The following is a 22,171-nucleotide window of genomic DNA, read 5'->3' as shown; positions in this document are numbered from 1 at the left end:
TCAATCTGTCATTGAAGGACATTTGCCCTTGATGAAACAGCAGTGTTCAAGTTGCAACCCAGCTGATGATCACTTTCCATGTGGCCAAAGAATGCAAGTGAGTGAGCCAGCTCCCTCTTGTGGAAGCTTAAACATCACTCCAGTTAACAATGTCCACACCTTTGTGTCACCTCCAGCTCTTAAGCTCAGCCCACCACAACCAAACAACTATCAGGAACAACAACTTCTACTGCCTTGTGTCAAAGAAGAAGTTCCATCCTGCCAGTTTGATGCACAACTGACTGAATGCCAACAGGTTCAACAGCATCAGCAACTTTTACCAACGGAAGAACCTCAAGTTTGCCAACTCAACGCCAAGCAGCTTCAGAGTTGCCAACTTCAGCAATGCAAAAAACCCGAAGCCAAAAAGATGTCTTCAGACACTGCTAACGAAGAACAAGAAGAATCTTCTGTCCCAGGTATACCACTCTTCTTAACAGAGGACTGTTACTTCTCAAATCCATGGTTTGCTCAGCAATTGCCAACATCCATTCGTGGTCCATTCCCAGACACCTCAATTTGCCTTATCCTGCCTAGGATGGATCGCCTCCCTGCCACAGTCACACTGACTGCAGGCCTAGTTCGAATCACAGATTCATCGCAGTTGCTGATTCCAGGATTTTCAACTGTTCCTTGTGTCCTAACGAAAGGTTTGGAAATTGCCAGACTCTATTTGCTTACTTCTACGCCTACAGCTCCTGTAGACTCTTTGCCTCCTCAGACAGCAATGGCGCTAATTAAGATTACAGAAGAACGCCCTCATCTCGTCTTAGAAATGGGTGGACGAAAGATCAAGGGTCTTCTTGATACAGGCGCAGATGTTACAGTGATCGCCAGAAAAGATTGGCCTGACCAGTGGGCAACGACTGTCACCCAGGAAGTCTTTGGAGTCGGAGGTTTCGAACCCGCCCACCAGAGCGTGCATCCGATTACCTTCCAGTCAGACTCAGGCTCCATGGTGCAGCTCCGTCCACTTGTTATGGATGTGCCTATCACCCTTTGGGGTAGAGACTTATTGTCTAAAGCAAGAACTGTTGTCCATACGCATTTTTGATGTGGGCCTTTGCATCAGCGCCAGTACATGCTCTTCCACTCACATGGAAGGAAGGACCCCCTGTATGGGTCGACCAATGGGCGCTGACGTCAGAAAAGCTCGCTGCAGCAGAGGCCCTAATCAAAGAGCTGCTACACCAGGATCGTGTGCAACCCTCTAATAGCCCTTGGAACACCCCAATCTTCGTCATCAAGAAGAAAAGTGGAAAATGGCGTTTGCTTCAAGACCTGAGAAAAATCAACGAAAGAATTGTTCCAATGGGTCCCCTTCAATGTGGACTTCCTAACCCTAACCTCATTCCTAGAAACCATCAGCTTGCAATCATCGATCTTAAAGATTGTTTCTTTACCATTCCACTGGCACCTGCAGATCAAGAAAAGTTCGCTTTCACTCTACCTGTGTTCAATAACACCAGACCAGCTTCCAGATACTCTTGGAAGGTACTCCCTCAAGGAATGGTGAATTCGCCGACTCTCTGCCAGAACTTTGTAGATAAAGCATTACAGCCTTTCAGAGCACAATATCCAGCCTTAGAAGTTTGTCATTACATGGATGACATCTTGATCCATGGAGAAAAGGTCTCAGAGCATCATATTGAGCATCTTACGCGCATCCTGAACTCTTTTGGGCTTTGTATTGCCCCAGAAAAGGTACAGCGCACTGCTCCATTTCATTACTTGGGTCACAGACTGCTTCAAGATACAGCCCTGCCGGAGATGCCGAGCATAGTCATTCCAGAATCCTTTACTTTAACACAATTGCAGCATCTCTTGGGACAGATAAACTGGGCTCGAAAGTCTCTAGCAGTTCCAACATCTGAACTCTCGCCATTGTTTTCTGCTCTTAAGGGACATACATCTCCTTCAGATGTTATTCCATGCACTTCTGAGATGCGTCTTGCTTTACAAGGGGTAAACACAAAACTGCACCAAATAGCTGTAGATCGTGTGCCAACAGCCAACTGCGCTCTTTCATGTGCTATCTTCACTACACCAAGATTGCCGACAGCAGCCTTATACGTTCCGGATACTTCCTCAAAGGTGGCAATCGTGGAGTGGATTCATCTTTCGCACACGCCTCAAAGGAATGTGTACCCCAGTATGGACGCTGTTGCTGATCTCCTTGTTAAGTGCAGAGGCCGTGCAATTCGCCTGAGTGGAAATGATCTGCTTTCCATCTACCTTCCTTTCTCTCAAGAACAAGTACTAACTTTGATTCAGTTTTCAGATAGTTTCCAAATTGCTATTGCAGATTTTGTCGGTTCATTCTTGTATAATCCTCCTAAGGACAAAAGATTCACTTTGTTGCAACAAGTAAACTATCACCTTTCATCTATGTTGGTGCTTCAGCCTATTCCCACTGCAAAAACTCTGTTCACAGATGACTCCTCTTCCTATGGTGTCCTTGCATGGAAGGAGGATGGACAATGGAAAACTGTGTTTACAGAGAAACAACTTTCAGCACAAAGATCGGAACTGGCAGCAGTGATTCTCGCTTTTAAAACTTTCACTACAGAAGCATTCAACCTCGTTGTAGATTCTCAGTATGTATATAGACTGTTATCATCGCTTCCAGTTGCTTATCTGTCTCCGTCCATGGACGAAAATCTCTTTAATCTGTTCGCACAGCTTCAAGAACTACTACAGAGACGTTCATTTCCCTTTTTTGCTGCACACTTGTGCTCTCATTCTAACCTTCCAGGATTCCTGGTGGAAGGAAATGCAGTAGCAGACGCTGCCCTCAGGACTCTAGCTTTCTCCTTGTTCGACAATCCTGTGACAAGCCATGAAACTTTCCACCAATCAGCAAAGGTTCTACACAAGACCTTCAACATTCCAATGTCACAAGCAAGGGACATTATTTCATGCTGCCCTTCGTGCTCCAAGTCTCCTATCTGCTTGCCATTTGACGCTGTAAATCCTCGAGGCACGGAGGCGAATCAGCTGTGGCAGATGGATGTGACACATGTCCCAGCCCTTGCTCCAATGTCTAAGTTGCATGTCACAGTGGACACCTTTTCAGGTTTCATTTGGGCTACAGCACTGAAGGGAGAAACTACGAGGCACGTCATACAGCACTGCATGAGAACCTTTTCAGTTATGGGAAAACCTCAAGCCATTAAAACAGATAATGGCCCGGCCTATGCTTCTCAGGCCTTTAATGACTTTTGTGTGCAATGGAATATTTCCCTATCCCACGGGATTCCGTTTAATTCGACAGGCCAAGCTCTCATTGAAAGGACACACCTCACTTTCAAAACTCTGCTCCACAAACAGACCGCAGGACGTCACCTTCCAGCCTCGGAGATCCCTTTGGCAGTTGCAAAGGTGCTGTTCACCTTAAATTTTCTTCTCTTTCCACATAACAAGCCTCATTCCCCAGTGGATCTCCACTTCAAGAAAGAAGAACAGCTTCCTCGACCTTTGGTCTCTTATCGCCTCTTGCCTGACATTGAATGGCGAGGACCAGTTCCACTCATCACTTGGGGTCGTGGGTATGCTGCAGTCGCCCTTGAAGAAAAGGCTGTTTGGGTGCCTGCCAGGTGCGTGCGCCCTTGGAGAGCTAAGGAACCAAATTGAGAATATCCACCTCGTTGTTTGACTGCACTAGTTTCCAGTGTCAAATGCAGCAACTCTTCAACTATCCTCAACCTATGCCTTTTGTTTGCCTCTGGGTGGCCTCTGGTTCCTGGCTGCCTAGATTTGTTCCAGTTATTCCCATACCTGCACTCACTAGCAGATCACCTTGATTTGCTTGCTTAACCTCCTTTCTTCTACAGGTATCGTTGTTTCTTCAGAGTTCGATGTTTCAGTACTTTCCTGAGCTCCATGAACTTTTCCTGAGTTCCAGGACTATTTCTTCTACATGGTCATGTGTAGTCGGAGAAGAAGACGACCGGCAACTCATTCATCGTCTTCATCCTCCTCTCCAACACCATTTTGCAGTTCTAAACCTGTCTTGTACTTTATTTTGTACTTGTAAAAATTGCATATTTGCCTTTGTATGCTTCTTGAAATATCCGCCTCGCATATTACATGTGTTTTCCATATAGCTTGATAATTAATGATATGGATGTTTATATATGCAAAGCTTTTCTGCAATGGTTTCCATTTAGAGCGTCACAATTTTGATGATATGGAAATGTTTATGTAAAGGTTAAAAACATCGTCTTTGTGCAGTTCTAGTCATAGACATGTTTATACATATGTGTTTTATTTCAGTAATCCTAACTCTCCACGTTGTGCTTGCAAAAGTTGTAGTTTGAAAATGTGGTAACATTTATATGCTTTATTTGAAATAATTTCCTTTGGTCAAAGAATTGGTCATTCTCGGATTTGTTCAAGATATATATGTCAAGTCTGGTGGCGTCCTACCCTTTTGGTACCCCTATTTTCTTTGAAGAATACCCCTCTATATGCTACCTTTTGGCAGTAAACCAGGTTCCCAGCTTTTCCCTTCACTCTGTTTCCTGCTGTTGATGGGAGACCTTTATGTAGTTGGTTTAATTCCCATCTCGTTTCGCTGGAAACCCTTGCGTAGATGGCTTAAATCCTCATCCTGGCTGGGACACCTTTATGTAGGTAGCTTAAATCCCCTCTTGTGGCGAAAACCACTTGTACATAGGTGGCTTAAATCCCCTCTCTGGAATCGGACCCTAGTTCCCCGTTACCTGTGGTCGCTGTGGTAAGTCCAGAATCTGCCTTCCTGAAAGTTCTTTCGATTCTGTAGCCTCAGTGCCACACACCCTTTATGTTACCTTATCCATTTTACTTAAGTTTTCCAAATAAAAAATTAAAAAAAATGGGGGAGGGGTCTGGGTAGGCCATGTAGCCCCAGCTCTAGTTATACTTTAATTTTGGGTCCCGGATCGGGACCTCTCTTATGTTTGGGCAGTCGTTATCCGTTATTTTTAATTTTGGACCTGCATCAGGTCCTCTCTTGTGTTTGGGGAGTAATTTGTTGTTTTACGCTGCACGCGAAAATATATATGCTTATGAGGTGATTTGTTGTGTTACACTACACATTGAAGTATTTATATATGCCTAAAAGGTTTACAGTGTATCGGATCGATCACTTTTTATGTTTGGCTAGTGGTTTGTTATTTTCATAACTTTATTGCTACATTATTGTACAAGTATTTCCTCCTATGAAAGGGATGGATGTTAATGGTTTTGTTGGTGTCGTGGGCGTTTGTCTGACACAGGCATTATCACGGTTTTGATGTAGACTTTGGCATGGACACTGTCGGCATTGTCGACGTTTGCCTTTTCATGTCAAGGCTTATATCGGGGCAAATGGTTGTGTTTGTGTCGGATAGATGCTTATGATATTTCTAACCTTCCTTTTTATATAACTAAATCAAAAATAATTTAATTTAAAACAAAAAAAGAAAGATGATATGTCGGAATACGTTTCACGGATCCGCCATGGATTCATAATTAATTGGTTATTTTATGGGTTTTTCAAGGTCTACTTTTGGTATAATTGCGCGCAAAAGTGAAAGTGAAAGCATGAATGAATAGTGTGGTTCACTTACAAGATTAATCCGCCTTTATTTTGTAGATCCGGTCATGTTCAAAGTTGTTAATGAGCGTTAAATTTGCTTCCCGCCCTTTTGGAGGGCAGCAACAGTGATTTTATTGGTTAAAGTACTAATGATGATGTCACGTTTGTTCCCTAATAAAAGGCAGAGGCACCCCGCTTAGGCAGGAGGAGTAGCACGAGACCGCACGTTCTTCTTATGTTCTTTTAGTTGGGTTTTAGTTGAAGTCAAGTTTAGTTTAAGGGGCTAGGAGCGGGCTGGACGGGTTGGATGGGTTTTTCTTTAGTTAGAGTTAGATCGCGGAAGATCATTCGGTTTTAGTTTTAGTTAGGTTCTTTTAGGTTAGCCTAGGGATAGGCCCGCGGAAGATATTTCGGTTTTAGTTTATTTAGTTAGCCTCGCGGAAGATTGGGCGCGCAGGGTCTTTAAGCTTAGGAGAACTTAGCTTAGGGGACGAGCCTATGCGGGTTCTGCCGAAGCCACTAAAGATACAACCGGTGTCTGTCTTCCTTTGGGGTTAACGGGGGGAGTAAAGTAAAAATTTTAATTTTCTGTAAATTGGTCCGCCTATTCAGAGTCAGGGTATATATTTTATTTCACGAGGCAACTTTTCTCTAAAGAAGGCAACTAGGAACTCACACACCACCAGAGTCTTCAATTGGCTTACTCATCATCCTTCAGACTGTGAGGCTTGGCCGGCGACCGTGCTCAAAGCACGCGGAACGCTGGCCGCTTTCCCCGCAACTGGTACCTCGTGTATAACCAGTCCAAGGCCGTGCACGAGGAGCTCCAGCACCCATACCCCGACAAAAACCCTGTAAAATAAATAAACCCATTTGTTACCCACATCTGTGTGGAATCCGAATTAGTACACAAGGTTCAATAGACACCACAGTTGTTATTCCCCAGCCTTGTCCAGCAGCCAGTGTTTCATGCACATAGCTTTGTGAGCTCATAAGAAATAGCACTGACCAGCTGTTCAGTAGCAAGAAGAAGGGGTTGGATTTAGCTCCCCCTAAACAGCTTATCTCTGCGATGGCCGATTATCTGACAGTGATATGCTGCTCACAGTCAGCTCAGGGCCTATACGTATTATATCTGTTCAACCATAGGGAAGCAATCGGGAAAGTGGCTCTACAATCCTGTGAAGCTGTGAACCATATATAAAAGGAGAGAGGGAGCTGGAGGCAGGATGAATCATAGAATTGTAGAGTTGGAAGGGACCACGAGAGTCATCCAGTCCAATCCCCAGCAATGCAGGAATCTTTCTGCCCTACGTAGGGCTCGAACCAACAACCCTGAGATTAAGAGTCTCATCCTCTACCGACCGAGTGATCCCGATGCAAGAGAGGCGCCTGCATTTGTGCTCAGGTCCTTTCAGGCTTCCCATCAGCATCTGGTTGGCCTCTGTGAGAACAGGATGCTGAACTAGCTGAGCCTTTGGTCAGATGCAGCAGGTCTCTTTTATGTCCTAATGAGAGGGGAAAGTGTGTGTGTGTTTGCATTTTTCTGGCATTGTGGTCTTTAACAATTTCTTCTATCTTGTTATTATTAATTGTGATCATTAATTTATTTATACCCTGCCTTTTTCCCTAACAGGGACTCAAGGTGGCTTACAAAATAGTTCCTGTTGTGCATTGAGCTCCAAACTCAATTCTTCAGTGGCTTCATAGCCAGTGGGCCACACTGACAGTCATGCTGCTAGGAACTTAACCAGCACGAGTGCCATGCATGCAGACTTGAAACAGGAAACTGAGCTCTACCTTTGTAGTAAAAGCTATGGGCTTTACTGTTGTTTCTGTCCCTGATCTTGGGGTAGGGATCTAAGAAGATCCCGCTATGACCTATATTCACCACAAGCAGCACTGTTTCTATTCCGCTACAGTTCAGTTTCCATTGAGCACCACATTATCTGTCTCGCTGTCTACCATATTTATCACAGCTTGTGTAACTATTTACATAACTTGCATTCGTTTTAATATAAAGGAAACTTCAAAACAACATTTTAAAAAGCCGTTCATAATATAAAATTTGTGGGCTTAAAAATGATGTGAGTGAATACTGATCATATTCACTTAACTAATGTCCATTCCTGGCCACAGGTGAACATGTGAACTGCAGCAATTCCCACTTCCATTTCTGTTTTTGTTGAAATTCTCCGACATCCTTGTCCTAGAAAGGTGCCCTTAGAAGCTGAATGCTCTAAGATTGTAGGTCTGTTGAAAAATATAGCTCACAAGCAATTTTTAAATAGGAAATTTGGGTGGGACCTAGAGTGCTTAGTCTAAATCAACTCATGGCAACTAACATTTCCTTTTCAACAGGAGCATCAAGACTCAGCTCATAAGAAGCAAATGATGAATCAGTTTATTATATTCCTGACCAGCTCTTATGCATTTTATAGCATACAATGTGCACACTATTAAAATCATTTGAAGTACAGGCAACTGTTCACAGACCATATATTTATACTGGAATGCTTCTATAATATTGCATATGAATTGGTAATCTTGTACAGTCAATGAAAAAAATTCACCCTGCATTAAATGTTAAATGTAAAAAAGACTTTTGTTTCTAGCCAGAGGGAGAAACTGGTCACCCAGCTGATGAAGGACAGAGATAATAAATTCTTCCAACAACCAGAAAACATTCTGAACATTCAAGAGACAGAGAAATTGGAACCTCGGGCTACACCAAAACCCCCACACTCATTCATTCAACACATTTTCCCATACAATTAAAGGAACATTTTTCTAGATGAGTAATTAATGTTATCCCACCACAAGGAACAGCCTGCCCATCACAAAACTAATGGTATTTGAAGTCTGCAACTGACTCTCCTCCAGGGGTTTAGGAGGGTGGGTGGGCATAAGATGCCAAACCCAGTGGCCAACTGCAGCTGACCGGGAATACAGCAGGACCCACCATTAATACTTACTAGTGTTGAAGGTTCCTCACTGACTTCCACTTGGTTTCTGGACCAGATTTAAGGTGCTGGCTTCAGTCTATAAAAGCTAAAACAGTATGGGGCCATAGTAAGTGGAACTCAGGAACACAGAAAGCTGCCTTAAATGGAATCAGTCTAGGTCAGTATTGGCTACACTGACTGGCTGCCACTCTCCGGGGTTTCAGTTTCTCACAGTCCCACCGGGACATGGTGGGGAATGAACCTGGGACTCCTGCATGCCAAGCAGACGCTCTACGATTCAGTTGCAGCTGCTAAAGAAAGAGAGTTCCCCCACAGCAGAGTTCTTGGGAAGACTGGAGTTCATCCCCTAGGCTTCAGTCCTCACTACTTTCTCATACGAATATAAGAAGAATCCTGCTGGATCAGAATGAAGACCAATGTGGTCCTGCATCCCAAAGTGGCCAACCAGATGCCCATGGGAAACCACAAGCAGGACATGAGGGCAGCAGCCCTCACCCAACACGTGAGCCCCAGAAACTGGTATTCAGAGGCCCACTGTGTCTGATACTGGAGGCAGTGGGAGAAATTCAACAGCACACCAAGGTGATCATTCTGTTAGGATGAGCATTTTGGCTAACCAGATGGAACAATCCCTCCCTTCTTCCCTCTGCCCTGCCCTGGGGTTCTCAAAAACCCATCAAGAGCATAGGGAGGACAGCAAAGGAAAGCCCCATTCCATAAGCGGAAGTCCTTGTGCCAGGCTTCCACTGACAGGACTCATTAGTTGAGTCAGTGTATAACTGACTGGATGATGAACAACCATTCAGGCCTGACTCCAGCACCAAGCATTTCAGGGCATTTATTGGAACTAATGCCTTGCCTGAGCCTCCCTCCCTTGTGCCAGCCGCTGCTTGGACCCTGAAATCCAGGCCTACGGTTACTGATTGTCGTATCCGCCATGAATTTGTGTAACCCTCTTTTGAAGTTAAGGTTGGTGGCCATCACCACTTCTTGTGGACTGCCATAGTTTAACTTTCTGTTGTATGAAAGAAGTATTTCCTTTTGCCTGTTCTGAGTTTGCCTCCACTCAGTGGATAATTCCCTGGTTCTAGTATTAGGAGGGAGGGGAAACCTCTGTATTTACTCCCTGCATATCATGCATAATTTCATCTTCTATCATGTCCCCACTTTCTATCACTTATTAGAAAGCAAATAGCCCCAAACATTTCAACCTTTGCTTGTAGGGGTGTTGTTCTAACCCTATGATTTTGCTTGCCATTTGCTGTGCCTTTCCCATCTCTACAATATATATTCTTAGATGTGGCAATCAATACTTGAAGTGATGAAGCTCTGTAGGTTTATATGAAGGCAAAGGCTTTGAACCAAGGTCTCTTTATTCCGGGTCACCCCTAAGAAGTTTATCATTATTTATAAATTGCCTCCCAGCTCACCAGGGCCCTAGATGCTGTTGTCATCTAGGCTGTAACAAAGTTTCATGGGAGCCCAGCTCCCTAGTGAAACACCATCTGGGCACATCACTCAAACCAGCGCACATCTCAGCTTTGGCAGTGCATTTGTTGAGAAGCACACTGTGGAGGAGAGGGGCAGGACTCTCTCTAGCCTTTCCTCTCTTGCTCATCAGTTCTATTTTTGTAAGGGTGATGTGTGCCGATTTCCTTCTGTGCTATGGAACAAAGGGGGAGGGGAATACTTGCTGAGGGACATACCAACCTGTGATTGTAATTCTCCCTGTCCATCAGACTAGTCCAGTTGCTCGAAATTTGTTGGGTGGGCTCTTTCTATGCTCTAATATCATTTAAAAACAACAACAAAAAAACACCATTGTACTTTTGACTTTGTCCTGTTTCTATCTTACCATAAAAGTGTTTTAAAGGACATACACAAAAAAGCCGTAACTAGATCTGAGAGCCATTATTATAACACTGAGAGCCAGTGTGGTGTAGTGGTTAAGAGCGGTAGACTCGTAATCTGGGGAACCAGGTTCGTGTCTCCACTCCTCCACATGCAGCTGCTGGGTGACCTTGGGCTAGTCACACTTCTCTGAAGTCTCTCAGCCCCACTCACCTCACAGAGTGTTTGTTGTGGGGGAGGAAGGGAAAGGAGAATGTTAGCCGCTTTGAGACTCCTTCGGGTAGTGAAAAGCGGGATATCAAATCCAAACTCTTCTTCTTCTTCTAACTATTCTCTCTTTGTTTGTACAGCGGACTTAAGCAAATGTGTTCCTCCTGGTAGCGTTACTGTATTTTCACAGACCAAAAAAAAATAAGCCTACAATATTATTGAAAATGGAACAATGAGGATTCTGCTGTTTTATATGCGCAAGTGGTGATAATTCAGACAGCTAAGTACTTTTAAGTCCCTCTGACTTCAGTGGGAGACTTAAAACATACTGAACACTCCCATTTGATTTAACAAGACTTCAAAATACCGAACGTTAACTGGCTTGTGTTTTAACTACTCTCATTCATTCAGGCACTCTGTGCAGGTTAAGTGGTGCTTTTAAAACAAACTTTGTAAACGTACAAGGACCTTTCCTATTCTCATGTTTTCTTTAAGATTTGGGTTTAGTGTTAGTTAGGACTTTGATTTCAGTCAGAAACAGTTCACTTCCACACGTTAGTTATCTGTCATTCAAAATATTTTGAAATCAGCTGGAGAGGGGGGACAGCTCTCTATTGTGAGAACTTTTTAAAGTTCTCCGTTTGCATGTATGTTCCCCGCATGGGCCATCAGGGAAAAACTGCCAGAAAGGGTGTGCCATGAGGAATGTTTATTGCTTTGGCAGCCCCAGCACTACCAGCCTCCATAATGTACATGCAGTTCCTCTGTTGTGAATGCATTGATTCTTCTGGGCCTGGAGGCTTTTAGCATGAAAAAAGAGCTCTGTTTGCAGCAAGAGCTGGTGCAGCACCTCTAGTGTTTTACTTTAACCTGCCCTGCACAATATCAGAATCAGGAACTGGGGCCCACTGGATTTACATGCATCACATTTTGAACAGGCACTTCTGTTGCAAATGGGATGGGCAGATGGGGAAAGAGGGCCAAAAGCTGAAACAGACCCTTTGCCCTAAATACCAAAGTGTGTGTGTGTGGGGGGGTGTTAGTGCCCAGCTTCTCCTTTGGTTCTAGCCGTATACGCTTCTATAAACTGTGTCACTATGTAATATTAGGGCTGAGAATTGGTAGATGCAAGGGTCAGCATTCCTTGCAAGAAAGAAGGGGGGACGGAGTCCTGTATTCTTTTAATCAATTTTCTTGTTTTCATAGCAGAATAACAGCTAAGCAATGCATGTGAAAGAAGCATTATGAAAAGGGGTTTTAATGTGTTAAGTACCTGAGCCTTGTCTTTGTACTTTGTAAAGCACTCTGAGTTATGCTGTAATTGCTTAGGAAAACCCTGCCTGTCACAGTTACATAGACACTGCCAAGATTAGCAGCTCTTCAGCCTGTCTGCCTTTACATTACCTAGCTAGCGTGTAATCCTTTAAGGTAGGGGGGTGGGAGAACCCTGTGGCTCTCAATGTTGCTTGACCTTCAGCCCCAGCAAGCATGGTCAGAGCCACCATAGAATGTGGATGGGGCAGGATCAGATATGGTAAACTTACAGTATGCTTTTTGAATGTATGAAATTGCAGGTGGTTTTTTTTTACTGCACTGTGTTTAAAGTTTTGACGTGGCTGCCAGGATGCTTGGGGGTTTGTTCTAGTCCACAGGCTCTATCCTAGGCAAGGCTATCAGAGAAAACAATTGTGAGCACATTATGGGTACAAACCAAACCAAATCAGTGGCAGTGAGAGGGATCCTCTGGGGAGCAAGCGCTACAAATAGTTGGTCGCATTGACAGAAACCTCTTGAAAACGCCAACTGCCCTTTTAGACAAACAATGGTGCAATTTTTCGCTATAATCACATTTTGTTTTAAGGCCCCCTAACCCCACCTTGCCATGTTTTCTTGTTTTAATTAAATACTGTAGAAGTAGGAGCCTATATTCTGTGCTGAAAAAATACAAACATCTGGAAGCTTCGACTGCACATGCACACAAATCATTAATTAAGTTTATGAAGGCGCTTTCTAATGGGCTACACAAAAGTCCCTCCTGTAATTGGTATATATGCTCAAAAGTTTTATTGTGAATCAGAGACCATTATTCTGACCAGCTGCTAGAGAGTCACTTCTGAACCACTGTTTCTCCTATTAAGCAGTCAGCATAAACTCTCCTCGTTACAGTCTCTGACATCGCCCCCAGGGCAAGAGGACACAGAAGAGCAATTGCCAAAATGCGTATGAAAATTATAGTTTTATTGTCCATACAACTGAAGGTTCGACTCTGGCTCCTGCTCCACTCCGCTTTTGTGATAAAGAAGCAATTCACAGGACAAATAAGCACAGTACACTATTGTAATCAAAGAAACAGGCACTATTTATGTATTGGAAAGACTGGTTCACAATAGTACCACACAGTCTAAAGGTCCAGAAGCTGCTGTTTTAGTAGATGCAGGGAAAGAATGAGGAACAGAACATTTGACAGAGCTGGAGAATGTAAATAGCCTCACTCTTTCTGTTTGTTAGTTTAACAGGCATGATTGGTAAGTTGGAACCATATATTTAATGTTTATATAAGCATCTTCACCACCGTAGCGCTCAAAGGCTTCCAGTGTCTCTTGAATCAAGTCTCCGATATTTTCACGCTTCTGCTGACTGTAGTCAATGCCATCTCCCGAATTAACTGATTGATTAAAAAAAAGAAAGAATATATTAGGCTAGATGGTCTCGTGGATATATCACAGCACAACCTTTGCTCTAGAAAAACATTACAAGCAGTGCATACTAATGGTAAATTCATCTTCACCAGAAAATAGAGGAGGTGCACAACAACAACAACAACAACAACAACAACAACAACAACAACAACACCCTGGTCCTGCTGCACACAAGCTTGTCAGAAAGCCTTCCATGCAGACTTCATCTTATCAGCCATACGTACCAGCAGGAGACCATGTTCTGCCAAAGTAGCTTCTCTCTGTACAGTAGACTGCAGATGCACTGGCATAGCACATGTGCCATTGGAAATTAGAGCCATCTCTATGTGCCCTAAGGCTGCAGATTTTTGCTGCAGCAATAACATAAGGACAGAATCATGAAATCTTAGGGATCTATTTACAGAAAGAACCTGAGCCTATTCTTATTTCCCCAGTTATTTCATCTGCCCACTGCTGGTTTCTATCTTTGGGGGACACTGCAGCTGGTGTGGTCCTACGTGTCCATGCCTATGGCAGGGGAAGCCAATGTTCTGCTTTCCCGATGTTGCTAGACTCCAGCTACAATCAGTCCAGCCAGCCTGGCCAATGGTCAAGGATTAAGGGAACTGTAGTTCAACAAATCTGGAGAGCACATTGTGGGCTACCCCTGCTCTATGAAGTCCCTGTTAGGGTGATGAGCTGAGGTAGGCCAAGCTCAGGAGCCAAGAGAGAATGGATGTACTACTCTCTCAACTAGGTGATCACAAAAGGCCAGGTACCTGGTTTTAATGTCTACTTTGGCCAATCAGGAGGCTGCCTTATTAACTAAGGGGCTATTTCCTACCAGCCTGAAGAGGACTTGAAGGCCTGATCCCACACAGTTCTGGATATCTCACCAGGCAGTCTTTGCCTCACTTTCTGAAGCTGCATTCGAACTTGACACTTCTGAGAAAAGGGCAAAGGGCTGAACACATTACAGATTATTTCAAGGGGCCAGTTCCTGCCAAACACCAGATCCATTTGCTTATTGAGACCGGAAGAAAGGGAGCTGTGGTTTGTTGCAGAACAGTCATTTTGAAGAAAACCACACAACACAATCAGTGTTGGGGTTCGGGGGGGGGAATGTGTTAAATTAAGTCAGCATCAAAAGGGCAAATTATTTGAGTCCTTATATGGAATAACAGTCTTTTCCATTTACTCTGCTGTGAGGCAGCTTGGGAAGTAACTGGCAACACATATCTGAAGTGAGATAGTATATCCGTTCTTGCAAGAAAGAAAGTCTAGATGCCTGTGCAAATATGGAACAAATGTAAAACTTGGATACATAATCCTTCGCCCAGTACTTTGATGAGACTTTCACTCTGATTCTAAACATATTTATTTAGAAGTAGGCCTCACTGACTTCACTGGAATTGCTTCCAAATTATTTTCCAAGCCCTTACTTCAGTGTAATCTCAATGGAAAATAATGTGACTACTCTGGAGTAAAAGGTTCATATATCATGGCCATATAAGGGAACATCCTACAACCCCCTTCAGCATGAATATATTCAGAATCATACCAAGGATAATTTGGCAGTAAGTATTGGATGATTTAGAGGTTTGGCAATAAGACAGAGTTTTTTAGTCCCGTATATCTCTGGCTCTAACCCAGCTTGGATATATAGTAACTGAAAACAGTGATTGCCTGAAGGTTATTTGATGGCTCATGTGACATTGGTTGGGCTCACTTTTGTTAATAGCAGACAGGTGTCCTCACCATAAAACTCAACGTCCCTCCTAACACTATTTATCCATTCTGTTGACAGTGTCAGAGAAGCCAGAAGAATCATGTAGGAAGCCAAATAATCTTCTCCTTGCTTGACATTCTCTTCGGAGCCAAGGAGCAGTGAGGGTGCAAGGACAGTTTTCTTTCAGTCGTGTCTCTTGAAACATTAGCCCATTAGATTATGAGGCCTCACTTCAGGGACTGTTCAGATGCTGCTTTGCACATTTAAAGCATAGGACTTCCCCTAAAAGAATCCTTGGAATTGTGGTTTTCCCCTCACAGAGCTAGAGATTCCAAGCACCCTTAACAAACTACAGCTATCGTGATTTTTGGGGGAAGTCATGTGCTTTAAATGTGCACTGAATGTGCTTTAAATGTATGGTGTGAAATTGCCCTAGGTCAGGAGTGAGAATCAGGCTAATGAACTCTCCTACTGTACTCAGAAATTAAGCAGGAGATTCCATATGTCTATTTGAGTACAGGATCTTCCCAATTTATTACTTTCTTCCTTTGCTTGCACTTAGACTCATCCCAAGTAGAATGCTAGGAACAAAGCAGCATTTTAATAGTTCTTCACTCCAGCGGCAGCTGATTAGTAGGTTGATTCTGAAGTGGGTCTCTTGAGTTACATGCCCCAAATAAAGCACATGCTTCTCTGCAAGGAGCTGAGCCACAATGACACATAGTGTGAGATTTTGCTATATTACATCAACAACAGTTATTTCAATGCACTTTATTGGAGGCCTTGACCAATGGTTGCTTTGTTCCCTCCCAAACACATGTCCCAAGCATGATGTCAGCAACCTCTGATTTCCTGGATGTTACTGCTTTTCAGCACTCCAAACCCATCCAACACATTCTGACATTACAATAAATCACATGAGGAGCAAATCTCATGGAATTATCCATTCCAGTGTCCATGAAATAGGCTCTTATAAACCTCATGAGAGAAGGACTCGAACATTTTCACATTAAGAAAACACAACAAAGTTATATCAAAACTGGGTCAGCGAGCATAGGCAAAAGGAGTGAACCAGTCCAGAAGATAAACAGCTCACAGTTAAAAGGTGTAAACATAACATATAGATTATATGCAACTCCCAGGTCTGATGTGACAAATTCATGATAGTGAGAGCATGGACAAGTGCCATTTGAAATAAGCATTTATATGTGCTACCTTTCACAAACAATTTATGCCAACACCTTATTAGTGATTTTCCAATCCATTCATCAGCTTTAGCTATGCTAGTGCAAGTCATGAGTTGTATCTTCATATCAAATGGGACCCCCAGTGCAATGTAGAGTTATGATGATATTCCCCCAAAGTTGATGGGCATTGCCATTCAATTGATTTGTGTGCACTGCATCTTGTGATTGATAATGTGGGCTGAGGGTCCCCCCCCATATTTTATTCAAGTTGGCACCCCTGGTATCTGATGATGAATGCAGAGTCCAGGATGGTTTAAATGTCACCCTTCCTTGAAGAGAAACTCTGGCACCTATCATTTATTATGTGAACTTTCACAAGGAAAATTGCTGTTCTTAGTTCTTGAAAGGAAAGCAGTAAAATACTGGTTTCTTCTCTGCTTCCTTCACATTATTAGTTCTTCTTTTCAAAAAAGTTGCACATGGAACCCTCTCAGATGCCACAGAACTCAAGCTCAGGTTAGGCACTGGATCTCTGCACCACTGGAGCTGTGGAACAGAGGAAGGAAGGACAAAGAGTTCCACATTAGGGCATTCCCACAACAGTGAAATCAGGTGCCACTGAAGGGTCAGCCTCATGCCACTGGCTAATTTTGGCCTTCCTGTCATCCATGGTTCTCACCAGCCCTAAGGCTTGACTACTGCTTTCACCCTTAAACACGTGTCTGTCTTAAAAAAATGATTCTGTTTGCCCTTTCAAAACATTTGCCAATCTAAAGTAGCAAAGACACAAAGCTAGAGATTTGGGTTAGCTCTGGGGAAGATAAACATCCTTTGCAACTGTGCTGATGTGAGACATGGTGATAGCTTGATCTGATGCAGACAAAAATCAGTAAGGATGCCAGGCTAGCAGAATAATTCTACAAGAGATGACGGCTCAGAGGACTGAGTAAAAAAAAATACTCCAAAAGGGTCAGGCATAAGAGAATGAGCTATAAAGGATGGCACAAAGTGATGCACAGACTATCATTACTGACAATGTATGCCACATGCAGAGCTCGTATCCTCAAGACAGCCATTGTTCCTTCTAATTTCATGACACAGTTTATAAGTGACGCTACTGAAAGGCTATTTCAGCAAAGAAGGCTCCCGCTATGCTCCACAATAGTTGCCCTGCACAGCTACAGGAATTAGCAAATCTTTCAGGCAAAGATGGGGATGATTACCCATCAGGACAACATCCACCCCTGCATTTGCCAGCATTAGACAGATGAGTCATACTGATTTCCTCAGCACACCTAAGGCTAAGTATCTAGTCATAATAATAATTAGAATGAGTACATGGAGGGGTGGGGGAACCCTCGCCACTGGTGCGCAGCAGTCTCAGCCTGCCCTTCTCTAGCGTAATGTTATTTTCGTGTTATTTATTGTATAGCGAACATGTGGGCAACCACAGAAAAAGCTGTACGTACGATGCCAGAACCTGGATTGGATTCAAGCTGTTTATTGAAGCTTCCCTTAGTGGCAGAGAATTAATCAACATGAAGGAAATTTCAGAGAGCACATCTGTCATGCCACACTCCCCAAGTGAAATGTCTTGCAGACACAGCATGCAGCAAAGGGCTCTTGTCCTAGGAAGCAGCAGTGTTATTATTACTGTGCATAGGAAAAGATTTTGCTCAATGCTGGGCAGAACTGCTGATCTAGAGAACTGGAATTAGAAAAGATAGGAGCTAGAATTACAAGTAATTCCCAGATTAGGGCATCAGGCTTCTGTCTGTTATTATCCACATAAAGGTGCTTATTATAATAAAAGGTAAGTTTGCGTTTTTATATCCCTTAAGAGCTGTTTCAGATGATGGTACCAGAGGTGAGGCAATTCTTCCATTGTGACTGTGGACAGCCAGTATGATGCAGTGATTAGAGATCTGGATGCAGGCCAGGAGACCCACACAGCCAAGAAGTTCACTGGATGATCTTTTAATATATATATTTATTTATTTTAGGCAATTCTATCCCATCTTTGGGCCATGAAAGCTCCCTAAGGTCATTAGGCCAGTCATTGTGTCTCAGTCTATCATACATCAAAGGGATGCTGTGGGAAAATAATGGGATAAACCCCAGGTATGATCACTCAAATCCTTTGAAGAAATGTAAGACAGTGTGATCAGAAACAAAACAAACAAAAGTTTCAGGACACACACACAGTACTTCTTCACATAGCATATAAGTAAACTATGGAATCTGCTTCCTCCAACTTGGATGACTTTAAAAAAAGGATTAGGCAAATTAATGGAGGATGGCTATGTTCCAACTCTGCTGTTAAATAAGGGGAATAAAAAATGGAGAGAGTGCTGCTGTGCTCAGTCCCTACGCCTTCTTCTGGCAACTCCTGCAGACAAGCTGGTGCCAAAAGTGAGGCCAAAAAGTGGGTCTTGTTGTCTGGGCAACCCAGGACCTCCAGGCACACTGCCCCAATTTGCGCCCCAGGGAGGTCACTTCGGTGCTGCAGGGCAGAGGTTTGACTTCACCCCCGGAGGCACACCTCATTGTCTCTTAAGACAGATGGATGTCAACAACTACTTGCTGGCTTCCCATTGGCATCTGGTTGGCCACTGTGAGAACAGGATGCTAGGCTAGATAGGCCATTGACCTGATCCAGCAAGCTGTTCTTATGTAAACCAGATTAAATGCTTGTGATATTGCCTGATGTAGAAGGAGAACCCATTACCTGTCAGGCTAATAATGAAGGAGGATTTTAAATTGCTTCAAAATTTTCAGATTTTTGTCTGGGCATTTTCTAAGAATGAATATTATTATTATTATTAAGTGTTCATAAATACAACAAAACCTTGATTTCTGTAATATAGATTACCTATTATTGTAGAGACCAGAAATGGAATGTATCTGTAAAGTCTGGAAGGGGTATAAGGGCTCAACCAACCAGTTCCATCAGTATCCAACTACAATCCAATACACATACATGACAGTATGAAGGCTATCACATCCTCCTGTTACCAAATCCTCCTCTTTTTTCTATGGTTCCTATGCAAATACTAGCCTGCTCTCGATGCCACAAACCCTGCTCCTACATTCTCCTATCTGGGCAATGAGAAGAAGCACTGAACAACTACCAAGTATGTCAGTCTTCCCTTTTCCACCCCCAATAATAGGTTGGGGGGAGGGAGAGGAGTTTTTGTTTCACATAGCCCCTGGATGAAAAGTTCCTCCATCTTAGGGATGTTCCTATCCCAAGAGGAAAATGAACACCTCTTTTCTTCTTTTTCTGGGGCAGAGTCATGTCTATTGCTAGAGACTCCATGGATCCTGCATTACACACATCTCCCTGATCTTTCTTCAGACCATAGTAGAAGAGATGTATGCATGGCACTTGGCTGAGTTGGAGTAGTAAATGAGATCTATTCATATCTATGGAAGTTCTTGATGGTTATAAAATGTACTACAGACTTCTCTGTGGCTTATTAGCTTCCATTTCTAAGCAGAGGCTGCCGTCTCTATTCAAGATGTTTTAATCTTTTATATGTGTTCAAACACCTCTATTCAAATCAATGATATATACTTGCCCTTGAAAAGACCTTTCCTCAAGGTCTCATACTTCATGGAAGACATAAATTGAAACTGGAATGGCTGTGTAGCGAGAAAGGTAGAAAAAGTAACTTCCCAAGATTTTAATAGTTCAAATCTGCCCGGGGTCTTTTTGAAAAGAAAGAGATTCAAAGAGACTACTGAAGATCCTTTGAAGCAGGTGCTAGAGTTCCAGCTTAAATCCTTTTGTCAAAGGCCATTCAACCATTTCAATGGAGAAGGCACAAAAAATGTGTTCTGTATTGGTCTTGCTCCTCAGAGGCTGTATTGATTGTGGTCATTATTATCAACATTGAACAATTCTGTTCAAGGCATGTCATGAAATATGTAATTAAAACAAACAGAGATGCACACAAAGCACAGAGAAAGATCAATTCTCCAACTTCATGCATCAAGTCAGGACAAATCAAGGCAATCTTTCATGCAAAGATAAATGCTATCATCAGATGCCTCACAGCTTATGCTAGCTAGATTCTCTCTCTCCTCAGCTACCTACTGGTCATGAGTACTGTTGCCGTCTGTGGCTTGGATCCTAAGGTAAGGAGCTCTTACCTTAAGCAAGTTTACAGAAATGAAGTTCCCTGCTTCCTACTGCACTTCCCAAAATTTAATAGCAGCTGAACAAGCAATGTTTTTGTGGATGTGTGGGAAGCCTTGTGCTACAGTTTTCAAGCTTCCACTCAAATTAGCATGCTGCATTAATATATTCAATGAACAAAAATCCTTTCAGTTTAATGTGTTGTGTTAAGGGCTTTCCACATTCACTCAAGCTCCAAAATGCCTGGAAATTACACTCCAAGCTCTACAGCCCCTTCCTCAAAGCTTTTTTTTTCTTTTATTCCAAAAGTGATATCATGATAGAGATCAGGATTTCAATGAAAGTTTAAGGAGAGAAGTACCTTCTACTTATATCAAGTATGTTTAGTTGTTCACATACCTAATTTCTGAAAAGGCAAGACTGCTCAATGATACAAGCTAACACTGCCATTTTATGGAGAGCTATTCCCAACTCCAGGCCAGACCCTGCTTAACTTCCGAGATCGGACGGGATCGGGTGCTTTCAGGGTGGTGTGGCTGTAGGCCAACTCCAGTCCCTTACATTTAGTTTACATTTAGCACAGTCTGCATGTTTCCGAAGCAATTCAATAACCAATAAAGTCCAAAACTTGGATCTTTCCTGTACTATAGAATTAAAAAGGACTTTGCCAAAATCTTCACCCCTACCAGGGAAATTGGTGGTCTTCCCATTGAGATGCTGAAAACACAAATACAAAACCAACTCATAATGTCAGAAGGCAATTCTTCCCTTATCAAACTTGTCTTTTCTCTGCAGAAACTAGGAAAAGTAAGCATTGTTTAAACTGATCCATTGTTTATGCTGATCAGTTTAAATTAGTCAAAGAATCGGTGATACAGAGTGCAAAGGTCAGCCCTAAATGCACAGTACCGGTAAAGGAGACAAATACATTTCTGCGCCTGCAACCTCCATTCAAAAAATTTAGATGAAATTATTGAGTCAGACCAGGACACTAGGGGTTCAAGAAATAGATTGTATTAAATATATAAATATACAATAATTAACTTTGCTTAGGGCATACTTTTTCTCATTCTTTTTCAAAGTCATCTAAGCTAACCGACATCGTCACACTTTGTTGTGTGTGGAGAAGTGCTTTTAAAATTGTTTTTACTGTGAGAGTTGGAAGTCTTTATCCACAGCTTCTGAACTGTGCATGCCTTTTAGAGACTCCTGTGATGTTCTCCTGAGCCCAGGAAATAACTGAAGGGGCTCATCAAAGCCCAACTCAAAGGACATGAGCTTTATGACCCCCCAAATTAAAATTGGAGCAAGAGATGAGTTGCCAGCTTCTTAGGTTCTTAATCCCCCATTAATGTAATGGAGGAATGTGCTCCATTACATTCAACAGGATAAAACCAAAAAGCTGTGAGGGCAAAATTCAGGAGGAGTGGGAGGAAGGAAATCCATATACAATGCCCTTGCCCTTAGGGTATTTATGGGGTGTGGAACATGTATGGAATCAACACTTCTAGGAGGGAGAGACAGCAGAAAAAAAGAAGTTTGCCAAAATGGTCCATGAAGCTGCTTTATACTGTCTACCCAGTATTACCTAGATCAACTGACAGAGGCTCTCTGGGGTCTTTCCCATTACTTGATCCTTTTAATTGGAGATGTCAGGGACTGAACCCGTGATATTCTGCATGCAAGCCACACACTGTACCACTGAGCTACCCCCGACTGTGAGGTCACTCTTTCTTTAACCAGACTTATAAGCGGGGTGGGGGATGGGGGGTCAGCAACTTGGTAAGGAATTGCAAAGAATTCTTGGTAA

The 22,171-nt window shown here is 42.9% G+C and overlaps 1 protein-coding gene across 1 annotated transcript in view; it reads right to left on the bottom strand.

Annotated features, from left to right (window-relative positions):
• Positions 1 to 12,964: 12,964 nt before the first annotated feature.
• PACRG (parkin coregulated) overlaps positions 12,965 to 22,171 on the bottom strand; it is a 408,445-nt gene continuing 399,238 nt past the window's right edge. Inside the window, 1 exon segment of the mRNA XM_033145429.1 lies at positions 12,965 to 13,291. Within this exon segment, the coding sequence (XP_033001320.1) occupies positions 13,131 to 13,291 (161 nt within the window). The 3' untranslated portion in view covers positions 12,965 to 13,130.

This window comes from Lacerta agilis, chromosome 3, assembly GCF_009819535.1.
Source record: "Lacerta agilis isolate rLacAgi1 chromosome 3, rLacAgi1.pri, whole genome shotgun sequence".
Lineage (NCBI taxonomy): Eukaryota > Metazoa > Chordata > Lepidosauria > Squamata > Lacertidae > Lacerta > Lacerta agilis.
Note: the sequence above shows the minus strand (reverse complement) of the source record. Positions and strands in the feature narration are given on the sequence as shown.